The 14,389-nt window shown below is 46.2% G+C and overlaps 1 protein-coding gene across 1 annotated transcript; it reads right to left on the bottom strand.

Moving 5' to 3' along the window:
• Positions 1 to 11,488: 11,488 nt before the first annotated feature.
• On the bottom strand, positions 11,489 to 14,053 carry LOC137604057 (high affinity choline transporter 1-like). The gene is made up of 5 exons (XM_068327989.1): positions 13,913 to 14,053; positions 13,684 to 13,827; positions 13,305 to 13,458; positions 12,519 to 12,736; positions 11,489 to 12,091 (listed from the first exon to the last, which is right to left on the bottom strand). Exons 1-5 carry the CDS (start codon positions 14,051 to 14,053, stop codon positions 11,549 to 11,551), a joined length of 1,200 nt encoding a protein of 399 aa, XP_068184090.1. The 3' UTR covers positions 11,489 to 11,548.
• Positions 14,054 to 14,389: the final 336 nt, after the last annotated feature.

The raw sequence follows: 14,389 nt of genomic DNA on the forward strand, positions 1-14,389 counted from the left end.
ACGAGACCCCCCGTTCAACCCTAGTCTTTCACAATGACTAGCACGGGACCGCAGTGTAGACGATGGAGGAAGTGATGCACCAGATCCAGAAGTCACGACCACCTTCGTTCTGAGCCCACACTGTCCAGTCAACCTTTTAAGCCGAGACCTCCTTGTAGCACTCAACCTCAGTATTCTCGCTGACGGAACGACGCTCAAAGTCTCCAAAATGGACAACACATCACTATTGGTCCTCGAAAGTCCGTCCACGCCTACCACTTTCTATGCCTTGGACCTAACCACAGCAGGGCCCTCTTCGGTGACCCTAGACCTCCTCGCACAGACAAAATCTTCAGTCCCATGCCATTCTACAGTCATCCAAACGCAATTCCCCCTCCATGTGACCATCCTCTTCCCTCACCACCCAGTGGACCACCAATGGCTATTGAGGTTCCACCGCCTACGGCCCTCAAGACTACACATCAAATACCTTTTGTGGGGTCCAAACTGGGCCTGTGCAGTCACAACTGTCCAGGAGGAAGTATCAGCCATGATGCCCAGTGATGCAACGCCGCATGTAACCTTAGCTCGTTCTGCTGAGATGTCATGGCAACAGCTGAACCAACGCGCATCAGCAGCTGAAAATACGCGTCACTGGGAACAAGTTGACCCAACCACTTTTCGTTTGGACCATCACTACTACGGCACTATGTGGAAACGCCCCCTCGGATGGACTACTACGGCCTCTCCAACGACTCACTTGTCTGCCTGACAACCAGTCCAAGCCCTTCATGTAGCCTCCGACTTTCCACAGATTCCACTGAAATTCTGGTCCACCTCCAAAGCCGACGTGGGTCTGTTGACCACAGCCTCCCAAGTGACAATCGAACCAAAGACAACGTACAGACCCAGAGTGAAGCAATACCCCTTAAAGCCCGATGCCAAGGAAGGCATCCGTCCCGTCATTGCTACCATGATTGCTGCCAAAATCCTCGTGGAGTGCCCCACAGCTGAGTGTAACACACCCATCTTCCCAGTTCGAAAGGCAGACTCCACTACGTGGCGCCTGGTCCATGATCTCCGAGAAGTCAACAAGGCCATCGTCCAACGAGCCCCGTGCGTTCCAGATCCACATACTCTACTGAATGAGCTCCGCCCAGAGAAACGATGGTTCACAGTCATTGACCTCGCCAATGCATTTTTCTCCATTCCTCTCCACCCCTCTGCCATGGGTTGGTTTGGGTTCACTTTTGATGGAAAGAAATACACTTATACGAGACTCCCTCAAGGTTTCTCCGAAAGTCCCACCATCTTTTCTCAAGAAATCAACAACTGTATCGCACTCCATGGCCATGCCCAAAGCACCCAAATCCTACTCTACGTCGATGACATCCTCATAGCCAGCCCTACACCAGAAGAAAATAAACTCGAAGCTGCATCCTTGTGTACGCACCTGGCCAACACAGGAAACAAAGCCTCACTTGCCAAGATACAATGGTGCCAGCAAGAAGTCACCTTCTTGGGCCACAGAATCTCTGGAGAAGGTCGACAACTGACCGCAGAAAGAAAAGACGCTGTTCTACAAGCACCTCGCCCTGCCACAAAGAGACAGATGATGGCATTCCTGGGCCTGACAAACTACTGCCGTGCATGGATTGCGTCCTACGCAGAGAAAACACAGCCACTTCTAAACCTCATATACTCAGAGGATTTGCCCCTGTCTGCCCGCCTGGATTGGACCCCCGAAGCTGCAGAGGCCTTCTCAGCACTCAAATACGTCATCACAGACTCCGGGATCCTGGCCCTGCCCAACTACAAAAAACCCTTCACCCAAACGGTTGATTGCAAAAGCGGCTTCATGACATCTGTCCTCCTCCAACCCCATGGCCAAAAGCTCAAGCCAATAGCCTACTACTCCAAGAAAATGGACCCTGTCGCCGCTGCGCTACCCCCATGTGTTCAGGCCATCTGTGCCGCCGCCATGGCTATCACCATGTCAGCCGAATTGGTCCTGTTCCACCCTCTGACCCTACTTGTTAACCATGCAATCGATCTTTTGCTCACCCAAACCAAAATGTCCTTCCTCTCACCAGCTCGACATCTCAACGTAACCGCTACGTTGCTCTCACAGCCCCATTTAACCAACAAACGGTGCGGCACCCTGAACCCCGCTACACTGTTGCCTACTGCCGAAGATGGTGACCCACACGGCTGCCAAGAACGCACGTCTGTCTGTTGTAAGCCCCGAAAAGACCTCCAGGACAAACCGCTTTCGACTGGCCATATTGTGTTTGTTGATGGCTCCTCTTCCAAAGCCCCTGATAGAACGAACCACACTGGCTATGCCGTAGTCACACAAACCTCTACTCTAAAGTCTGGTAAACTGCCTGGCAATTGGTCTGCCCAAGCTGCAGAATTAACGGCCCTCACAGAAGCATGCAAACTTTTTCGTGGAGATGACATCACAATCTATACGGACAGCCAATATGCATTCTCCACACTCCTCGGGCCGACCCGTCATGCACGCCACGCTCCTCCAAGACCTTTTGGAGGCCGTCCTCCTACCCAGAACCATAGCAGTTTGCAAATGTGCCGCCCATACGTCAGGCACCGACCCAGTCTCCCTAGGCAACGCCAAGGCTGATGCAGCCGCCAAGATTGCAGCCAAACACGCCGTCTCCATGCACCTTCATCAAGCCTCCAGATCGCGTGTTCCTGAATCGATCCCCCTTGAAGTCCTTAAAGACATGCAATCGGCTGCCCCGGACAAAGAAAAGACCTCATGGATGCTGTCTGGTGCTACCGTCACCGACGACCTTTACCATGTTGACAAGAAGCCATGCATTCCCCGCAGCTTGTTCCACACGATTGCTGTGCTGAGTCATGGCAAGAGCCATGTCTCAACAGGAGGGATGATATCAATAGTGGAACAAGCCTTTCATATGTCACAAGGCCTCCAAACCTTCTTCAAAAACTTTTGTAGGAACTGCATCACATGCTGCTGCCACAACAGCCAAGGCAACGTTAGACCAAAACGAGGACAACATCCAGTCGGCTCCTACCCGTTTGAAATCATCCACATGGACTTCATCGAACTTAACACAGTCCAAAACTACAAGTACTGCCTAGTGTTGATTGATACACTAACCAAATGGGTCGAACTAGTCCCATCCAAACATGCAGATGCACTCACAGTTGCCAAAGCCTTATGCAAACACATCATCCCAGAACACGGTATACCACGCGTTATTCGTAGCGACAATGGTACACACTTCGTCAACGAAATTGTCCAAAACATAAGTAAACACCTTGGCATCGAACTAAAACATCACTGTGCGTATCACCCGCAAAGTGTAGGGCCTAGTTGAAAGAACAAACGGTACGGTCAAATTGCGACTCCGCAAAACCATGGAATAAACCAAAAAGCCATGGCCAGAGTGTTTAGACTTAGTCAAAACATACATGCGCATCACACCCACAAGCACAGGTCTGACACCATTCGAAGCGGTACACGGCCGACCATTCAACCTCCCACTGTGGGAAGGTCAAACGGTACAAGAACAAATAGGCCAGCTCGATCCCCTGACAAAATGGCTGTGCAAACTCTTTGAAAAAAGAGAAATCCAAAGAGCAAATGATCTGCCCCCTTCCTCTTTATCTCTGTCACCCACACAGGAGCTGCTGAGACCTGGGGACCTGATCTTGCTTAAGGTGATCAAGAGAAAAAACTGGTCAAGTCCTAAGTGGAACGGGCCCTTCAGAGTATTGATCACCACCCCCACGGCTGTCAAGATTGCTGAACGAGACACGTGGATACACCAGTCCCATTGCAAGAAGGTCCAAGAATTACAATGAAGGTCCAGCAACTCCTGGTAACAACCATTGGACTCCTGATAGCCACCCCAACTAACCAGCAGAACATCCAAGCAAAGATCCGGGGAGACGAGTACAAAATAACAGTTGTGCCCACCACCCCAGGATGCGTCAGATTCAGCCTGTGCCCAGCAACAGATGGCCCGGACCCAGAATTCAACATTCGCGTCTGTGTCTTATCACCTAAAACCATTCCCTCCGTAGTCGGAGGCAACCCTGCTCTCCCAGCAGCTACAAGACTCATCGCCCCAGCCGTCATCCCGCCAGTACCACACGACGACCCCAGCCACTTTGGGTCTACATGGACTATACACGACGATGAGAACGACCCCGATCATCCTTCTCCATTCCACGCCAACCTTTGGTGGAAGTACGCCAACCTTACAGCCCATAAAGCCAACAAGTCTGGTTGCTATGTTTGCTCCATCCTCCCCCACGCTGTGTCCCAACCACACCTCTACGCATCCCCACTCAGCGAAACCCACTCTCTCAGCGTCCTGAACCCGACCCTGGGACTCACCCCCACGGACCCAAACGCACCTCGGTATACCCCACTGCCACGTTTGACCAATGCTACGCCCCTAGGTCTTAGAGCCACTCTCAACCACAGTGACCTAGACCACTGCACTGGTATCAATGGCACCTGCTTTCAATTGTGTGTCAACATCACTGGAGCTAATCTGAAAGGCTCCATTATTCCAAGTCACTGCAAAACAATCCGTTCCATTCCCTCTACCACTCACACCATTGCCCTGGACGAGATTTGGTGGCTTTGCGGTTGGAGAGTATATATGGCCCTGCCCCGAAATTCATCTGCTATCTGTGCGCCAGTTCGCGTATCCGACCACACCTACCTTCTGACTCTTGAGGACCTGCCCACCAGAAGAAGCCGATATGTGGATTTCAAACCTCATGATCCCATCTGGGGATCCGATGTCCCCTCGGAAAACAAACATTGGACAACAGGACAAAAAGTCCTCCTAGCCCTTTTTCCAAACATTGGGGTAGGAAAAAACATGTTGCGCCTTGAGACCATCGACTATCGCCTCCAAAGTTTTATTAACGCCTCTATCACCATCAATGATGCCCAGAACAAAGAACTTACTGCTCTACGCCTCATGGCTCTCCAAAACAGGATGGCCCTCGATCTTAGTCTCGCCCCCCAAGGTGGTGTCTGTGCAATGATCGGTGAATCCTGTTGTACCTACATCCCAGACGAGAACTCCACCATCATCGATGCTATGCGTACTATGACGAATCTTCGCCGCGCCATGTCCGCGGACCCTCACCCCCAAGCTGGCTTGCTCGATTGGCTCTTCACTGGCACATGGTCCCAGGTGCTGGTAAAAATCATCTTCCCCTTTGTTGCCGTCGTCGTCCTCTTCCTCCTGACATGTGCCTTTTGCTCATGTTGTGTGATCCCCATGTCCAAACGCATGATGAACCAGGTGTTCGTTGCCCACCTCCATGCTTACAACCTTGTCAAAATTGAGGACATTGACTCTGACATTGACGAGGAACTATCCTCTAGCTAAAGAACTTTCTCCCTCGTCGGGGGAGCAGGCACCCGCCTGGTCCCCTGCTACGTGGTGTAGCCACCACCAAGCACCCGTCGCAACTTAAGCGATTGTGGCGCCTTCGGTCAGGCTCACCCTTTTTCCCACAGGTCATCCAGGTCATGAGACTGCCGCTCCGTGCGGAGGGTAGGAGGGGAATTTTCCCTAACTGTGCATTTTTCCATGTTCCCATTCCGAATTGCTTAGGGTTTTTCGCCCCTCCCTGGGTTGACCACCTGTTTGTGACGTTTCTCCCATGATGACACGATGAAAAGCTTTCGAGACAAGTTGTGTTTGATGTTTAGAAACCCACAACAGGAGGGAAATGTAAGATAAGCTAAAATTTAAATGAAGTATATGTGTGTTTCTAAAATGTCATAATCTACATTTAAGAAGTGCTGCACCCGAATGTACTAACAAACACATCCTGTTCCAGTTAATCACCTACTGCAGACAGCTACAACCTTGATGACGATTAGAATGTTCCAACATAGATAACCACAAGTTAACTCCCAACATGTAGAAAAAGGTCTTATTGTTCTCGACCTTGTGTGTGATCTAAACTGTCACGACGCCTGCGCGCGTCTTTATCTAACCCTGCTCTATCCATTTTTTAATAAAAGAAAGCAGCCGGGTGGGACAGAGTCAGAGTCTACTTTGAATTGCACCAAGTCAAGTGCATCTCTTCTGTGTCTCTCCCTGCTGCAGCTGGTAAAACTTTAAAACCTCTCTGGGTGCCTTTGTCTGATGACCCTGGTCTAGCTTAGAACAGTTTTTGAGTGAATGTTCGAGATTTAGACCCAACAAAAAGCCTGATGGCTTGTGGGTAGAAATTGTTTGCCAGCCTTGTGGTACTGAACTTCAAGCTCTTGTAGCATTGGCCTGATAGTAGGAGTATAAAGAGTGTGTTGTGGATGTGTGCTGTCTCTTATGACAATTTGTGTTCTATGAAGGACTCTGGTTTTGTAAGTGCCTTGGAGTGAGGGGAAGACTGCCCCGGCAATGTGCTGTGAAGCCTTGATCAACACTGGAGAGCCTTCCTGTCTTGTGCAATACAGTTTCTGTACCAGTGATTGAGGTGGTAAGTATCCTTACCACCATGCATGTCTATAATGCATGTGTCGAAAGAGCTGTAAAACTTTCTCAAGAAGTACAATCTCTGTTGGTACTTCTTGATGATTTGTTGGGTATTGTGACACCAGGTGAGGTCCTTGGTAATGTAGGTTCCAAGAAACTCGAAGGTTTTCACCCTCTCTATCTCCAGTCATCCGCAACTTTAACGGTGCTGGTGTTGTCCTGGGAAGCCACACAGCATATGGGTCAGTCCAGGTGTCTGGAGCTTCTCTGTGAGTTTGTAAGGGGGTAAGGTGTTAAAGTGTGGAATGCTGAGTATGTTAAATCTGCAGCAACATTGTTCAGCCTTGATTACCCCACCAGATACAGGTCCACCCCAATGCAAAAAATGACGTTGGGGTGGTGGGGACAGGAAAAGACAGTGAAGATCGTAGGACTCATCTGTTAATCAGGTTCAGTGGTTCGGTTGGCCTGGCCTCTGGAGACAATTCTGGAAGGTAGGACCATGTCCAAAGCCAGGAACACCAGCCACCCCCTGCACACTACCTTCTGCCAGCCTCCTTCTGCCTTCAGTGACAGGTTCCTGTCACAAAGCGCCTCCACAGAGAGACCGAGGTTCTCCTTCATGTACAGTGCAGCAGAGGGCTCTATAGCAGCAGTCGCAACAAATACAATTCAGAGTACCTAATTGGGAAGGACGTCCAACAGCATTTTTCTTCAGACTGTCAAGTAGTGTACTATATGTCTTGTATTGTCAGTGTTGTGTCTAGTATTTATCTGTTGTATCTGAATCTAGTATTTATCGATTGATATTTATCAATGATGTTATAAGAAGTGTGAGTGATTCATAAAACTGGAGAAATCACTGAAAAATCAGGGTACTCCAAGATTGTTTTTTTTTAGAACAATCTCCCAAGTTATCTTTTTGTTGCCATGACAAGTCAAGAATGTTGAATAATCAAGCAGTGGCCCGGAGAAGACCGAAAGTTAACCAACAAAATGTGGTTTGGCAGGAAGTTTTAATGAAATATTCTGAGACTCTCGACCTGCCTGCTTCTCTGTTGGGTTCCCTCTGCCAGTCTTGTTGAATTCATGAGTGAAATAGCAAAAATGGAGGACTGTTAATACATTTCAGCCCAAAACTGTCCAAAACAACTGTGTGTGGTAACAAGTTGAAGAAACGGATCCAAGCAGGCTGAAACAAGTGTAGGAAAGTGTCAGGTGTCTTGTGGGGCAGAAGAGTCTGCTAGAATGACGGATAAAGTTACACCATGATTGATGGATTACAGACACCGCTGCTGAAAAGAAGACATGAAGCCACGCTGGAGATGGAGGAAATGAAGATGTTGAGGTTGTCTCTAGTGGTGACCATGTTGTATAGGATCGGAAATCAGTTCAATCAGGCAGGTTGGAATCAGGCAGAATCAGTTACAGGAGTAAGTCCAAACTGGCTGACAGATCAGGCAAGGGGCAGGCAAAAAGCAGGGTTCAGAGAAAAGGCAGAATCTGACACAGATGAGTAAATTAATTCAAAATCACACATTTTACAACTCCTGCCTCACTCCCCAAGTCGGCTGGGATAGGCTGCCGCACCCCGAGACCCAGCAAAAGCAGATGAAGTGGGTTTAGAAAATGACTGAGTGAAAGAAAAAAGACCGAATGACAGATTGCAGAGGATGAAAAGAAGGGGACCAAATCTGCATGCATCACATGAATAAATGGGGCAAATGAATATAATTTTTAGTTTCCTGTGTAAAGCTACGTTAGAAATTGTTAGAAAATAGTTAGTGCCCCATGTAAGGTCCTCTGAGATGTGTGTTCCCAGGAACTTTAAGTCGCTGGCCCGTTCCACAAGGTCCCCCTGGATTAGTAGAGGTGAGGGATCCTCCCTCTTTCTCCTTACGTCCAGCACCATCTCCTTGGTTTTCGAGTTCAGTGTCAGGTTGTTGAGGGAGCACCAGGTGGTGGTCCTGTTCACGAGTGAGGGAACGATGGAGCGTGAGATTGGACGGAGAATTGGGGCAGCAGGAGCGGTATTGCAGTCACTTTACCGCCCTGTTGTCACAAAGAGGGAGCTACCATTCAATCTTCGTTCCTACCCTCACCTATGGTCATGAGCGATGGGTCAGTGAAGTTGTGCATCATGAACCTCAAAAGAGCAAGAGATTACTGTAATAGTTTGGATTCTGGTGCAGCTGTTACCAGTGCAGTAATTGGGTTCAATCATTGAACAGCATTGCTTGTGCTATGTGAAATGTCTTCTTTGGTATCTTTCTCCATAAAACCACCATCACTATCACTCCTGAGACGTTCATGGCCATGATTGACTGTCTTCTAGGCTCACTGATGCCTGAATGAATTGGGTGACACATTCCATTCCAAATCACAGTAGAGGATGATCTTCAATGCCCTCAGGACCATAAACCGGTGTTTTGAAACCGGTTTTATTTAATTGGTGTGAGCTAAAAACTTTAAACGCATAGAGTTAACTGCCAGATTTCTGTTTGCATACTATCCTTTTCTGAATGTAATCCATTGTATCAGTGTGTTGACCTCACAGAGCACCTCTAATTATTTGAGACAGAGCTTTTACATACAGTCGAACCACTTCATTGCTTCATTCAGACCTGATCAGCTGACTGCTTTGGTTTGACAGCGGAGCTGTGAAACTTTGGCGTGATGCTCGGGGTATTTATGGCGGCTGAAATATCAGATCCCTGTTCTACACACGTTGTACGTTATGAACAGTCGTCGTTTTTCACGTGACACTCTGACTTTTGTCATTTTGAGTGATGGAGCCCTCCAAGAAGCATTGTCAAGTGTGGGAGCATTTTGATTTGGTGCCACCAAATAAAGTCAAATACGTTCACTTCCTGTGTTGATTCAATAGAAAACATGTTCTTTTCAGCAGTAGTAGCCGTTCTCACTGGCGGGATAGTGAATAGATCAAAAGTTAGGTCAGCTAGGAGTAGCATGTTGTCATGCACATAAAAGCAATCATTGTTGTCTTTTCAACGAAAAACAAAATGGGATCATTGACAGTAATGATTTTTTAACTTGTCACTTTGGTAATACATTTACACATTCCACTCCTTTACCACGGGCTGCTTCCAGCAGCCTGCTGGCGTTATTCCACTCCCCCACTTCGGCCCCACTCTACCTGTCGGTCACGCCCCTTCATTGAACAAACCCCATTCACCTGTCCCGCACAGCTGGTCCTCATCAGCTCTGACAACATTTAAGCCACTGCTGCTGGTCCTTCAGGGTCATGTTGTTCCTTCTATCGAGGCAATCCACTGGTTTTTGAACTTTGTGGCAATCGTGGGGGTTTTTTTCAAAGGCAGAGCTCTGGTGGAAAAATAAAGCTTGAGATTTAGAAGGTCCCTGTGCATCCAGGTTGTTACGCCGGTGAGGCGGTCAGTGATAGTGGAAAACACTTGATCTGTGGGCAGTTAATGTTACACGTCTCGGCATGAGTTGTGGCAGAAAAGGGAACTACAGCACTCAGATATGTTTGTAAGTTGCCTGTTCATATCTTGAGGACTACTTGTACAACACACCTCTTTTTTTTCTCCTGCCATCCCAGCTCTGTGGCCATTTTATGCCAGAAGAGGAAGGACAAATAAATATATTGCAACTCGGGCACTGTCTGAAGGGTATGCTGCGTCATTTGAATTGACTCGGCACTTTTAAAGGAGTTGTAAAACTGTGATTTTTGAAGATGAATTCACGTCTTCAAGTCAACACCATCAAATCCTGAATGAATTACAAGTAGATATTCATCTTTCAGTTACTCTACCCCCAGTTGGAGTCTACCCCTGATGTCTACCAGCAAGAGGCAGGGAACAGCCCAAAATAGATGCCAACTCAACGCAAGGCCACATGCAAAAAGATGTTAACACCTTTGGACAATTTTAGAGTGACCTTGCATGTGGGTTTTTTTGAGGAATGAAGCCAACAGGGATGCGTAGTGACTAACAAACTCAGTTTGTATAACATCTATTCAATGTATACGTTTTTTTCCAAGCCCTCAGTGTTCATCTTTGAGGACTTGGGTGACTGGTTTTACAACATTTCAGTGTTTGAAGAGCCATCAAGAGAGTTTGAGAGGTCTTAAAAGTTGATTACTTTCTTTACTGATGCTCTTTCTGAGAAGCCAGATGAATAACTTAGTGGATCTTGACCATTCCAGGTCATTATTTAGACAGTTATTCAAAAAACTGCAGAAAATGTTTAAAAATGAGCTTGTCAAAAGCCAGGGTGGAAACCAGTATGAGATCTGGTGTTTTTGCTTTATTTCAATTACTGCCCTCATGCAGGACATTTGGATATTTCAACATCTTTAAAAGTAACTTTATTATAAAAAAAATATGCACAAGAATAATTTTTTCTAGCAACACATAGTCTCAGTTTTATGAATGACTGATGGCAGCTGTGGGGCATGAGGCAGAGTGAGTCATCTGATATGTGGAATGTTGACGTTAGGAATCACATCTGCGTCAGTCAAACAGCTTTATTTATGATATCACAGAGGTTTTCGTCGCAGGCGTCAGCGTTTTTAAAAAGTTGCGTTTTCGTTCCGGATATCTGCGTTGTCGTGTGGACGGAAGGTGTAAACGCAACACAAAAGTTGAGTTTTCAAAAAGTTCCGTCATCGTGTGGCCTTAGACCCTCAAACTGGGTCCGGAAAAACTGCATCAAAACCTTGTAAAGTTGATTCTAATTGTCCTGTGGAACTTTTATTTAAAACTGATGCATAATTAAGAACGACGTAACTCGAACAAACGAAGCCGAGGTATACCTGTAATAGTTTGATACACGTGCATCAGTACTACAATTACATGGATTATGTAGGCGACACAGCCGGCAGATTAAATGACCGTTTATAGAGAACTTGTGTGTTTATTTACTCTCTTCTCTTGGTTGTTTTCTTCGCGTCGATTCTCAACTAAAACCAAAGACTGACCATTTATTTCCGTTTACAGCAGGGATCAATAAAGGCACGTTGTCACATCCAACAAACATTAAGACATCAGACAATTATGAAATCAGGAATATGACAACTTTTACAAATCAATGCTGTGATGCTTCGCTCCGCCTGAATCCAGAGTCTCCTTCTCTTCCTCCTCTATGGCGCCACCTACTGGTGTCAATGGTACTGGTGAGTGCTGGGCTTTCACTTTGAACACATCCCACTTCTCAGGTAGAACACCTTTGTTGAAGAGGACAGAAGCCAGGTAGGAGAACAACAAGATGGCAGCAATGGAAGACAGCATGGAGATGGTCTTAACTGGAGAATACTGGACATAAACACCATCCTCCAGAGTGCATCCTGGGAAATGTAGGACTGGTTCTAATCCTAATGATGGGTCTCCACTCAGCAGTTTTAACATCAGTGGCACCAGTACTCCCATTATAGCCCCATAACCATTGGAGATGTTGAAGAAGAGGACACAGAAAAGTTCAGGGAAAATAATGTTGTAAGCAAACTCATAACTCAGGAACAAGAATGTCATGATTCCATTATCCAGCATGGTGAGAGATGTTCCAACCACACCCACGACCACCACCGAAACCTGGACTGCCCTGTGATTCTCCCAGTCCGATGCCTGAAGAAGAAAATTAAAAGATTAAAATCTTACAATTTCCTGATCTAATCTAAGATTCTAAACTCTTCTTCCAACATTACTTCTCCATGAGGATATTTTTATATTTATTGCAGTGATTCCCAACCACTGTTCTGTGGCACACAAGTGTGCAAGCCACTCAGTAAAGAGTCAAATCAGATTGGAAGTTTTCAAGAAAACGACAAGAAAATTGGATGGATAGATATTCCCAGACGGTATTCTGGGGATATTTTGTCAGTCCTGCAAATTGCACGCTTGGAACACCAATGAATCCTGCTCTTTCTTATGTCCTTTGGAATCATATAGTCTTGGACTTCATTTGCGTTCTCCTTACCTCCATTTCTTCTCCTTAAAATCACTTGTCACACCTTGAAGTCATTAAGATATATAAGATGAATGTTTTTTTTACCTTTGGTCTCAGGATGGTCTTGTAGATGTTTGAAGTAAAGACAGAAGCAGAAGAAAGTAAAGCAGAGTCAGCTGATGACATCACAGCAGCAGCTATACATCCGATCCCGATGACGGAGATGAAGGTGGGGGTGAGGTGCTGCAGGACGATGGGCAGAGTGAGAGCAACTTCCCCACGTTCGTATGGAGATGGAGAACCATAGGTGGTCTGGTTCCAGTCTGAGGGAATGGACAGAAAAATGGATCACATGATCTATTTTTGTGACGTCCACCTTCCTCTGTTGGTTTGAAGGGTTTTTAGAATCACCCCATGGAGCAGTAGCCGTGGGTTACCGACCCCTGCTCTGGACAAATGGTGCTTTGGTCATTTTTGAAAATGGATCTTTGATATGTATATTCATGACATGTGCAATTAAATCATATGTAATTACAGGTATTGGTACAACATCATGAAAACCAACACTTTATGTTATGACTTTAACAAAGTAATCCTGAATCCACACCCAGATATGGATCTGCTTTGAATGATCAGCCTATCATTGGCCCCAATTTCTTTTAAAACAAAGTCAAAATCCATCGTTAGACTATTTGTCTTGTTTTCTGAGGATCTAACATATTGTTACCAAACAGATGGAGTACGGATATCACATCAGTCTTCTGGTGGAACAAAAACTTTTTGACTTTTTTGTGATGTATGTTTATCCTGTTGGTAATATATCCCTTCAATGTTCGTCTGTGATTCTATTTCAAACGACGTTTGAATGTCAAACGTCAGGTTAATTGTTACCAGTTGATGCAGCAGCCGCTCCAATCAGAATAGGTGGTATAGCAAATATAAATATGAGCATAGCAGCAGCGAAACAACAGCGCTTGGCTGAAGCTGTGGAAGAAGATGACAAGATCCTTTGGTGAAGGTCTTGATATCCCAAACCCCCGACTCCCTGGAAAAAAAGGCAGCATAACTGATTAACTTTATCAAGTTGTTCACCAAGTCTTTAGCAGGCACTCAAGTCTACCGTAAACTTAACAACTTCAGTTAGAGGATATTTACGTTCTCCTTGGTGCTACTCGGTTACAAAAGAAAACATCGGACATTTATCACTATCCTACAACTATCTGTGCAGAGTAGAATGTATTTGATCCAAAACATGCTTTAACTTTTTTACCATGAAGAGAAAGTCGTCAATCATGATCCAGATCCTTTTCATCTCTGGTTGACCGATCCAGGGAGCGTTTAAGGTGTTGTTCATCAGAGTCTGACTGATGTCCAAGGTGTGAGGACTCGTCATAACAAAGGGAACACAGATGAACTGAGAGATTGATAAACGGGACATGATAAATGACTTTTACGTAACTGATTTATTTTGATTCCTCTTAAACTGTCTGATAACTCACCAAGCTGACAAATATGAGGACCAGCTGTATAACATCTGTGTAGGCCACAGAGTACAGACCTCCCAGTAGGGTGTAGGTGATGGCGATGAGAGCAGAGATCCAGACACAAACGTTGTAGGGCAAGTCCAGAACCACACTCATGGTTCCTCCTGTTAAATATAGTTTCAGTCAAAACACATTTAAATATTCACATTCAATATAAACTTGAAAGATGAAGATGTCCTAATAAGGCTTCAGGACCATGGATCAGGGCTGGTCATGCAAACATGGCAAGACTATTTACCCAAATGCTAATGATTTGTAGCACGTGACATTAACCCCCCCACAGGCTAAGATTTAACATCATGTTAAAATGACTCATCAAGCCAAGAGACATAGTCCCTCCAGCGTGTCCTAGGTCTTCCCCAAGGTCTCCTTGGGGAATGTCCTCCAGACATGCCCAGAAAACCTCCCCAGGAGGAATCCAGGATGGATGGA

The sequence above is a fragment of the Antennarius striatus genome, chromosome 11 (assembly GCF_040054535.1).
Source record: "Antennarius striatus isolate MH-2024 chromosome 11, ASM4005453v1, whole genome shotgun sequence".
Classification (NCBI taxonomy): Eukaryota; Metazoa; Chordata; class Actinopteri; order Lophiiformes; family Antennariidae; genus Antennarius; species Antennarius striatus.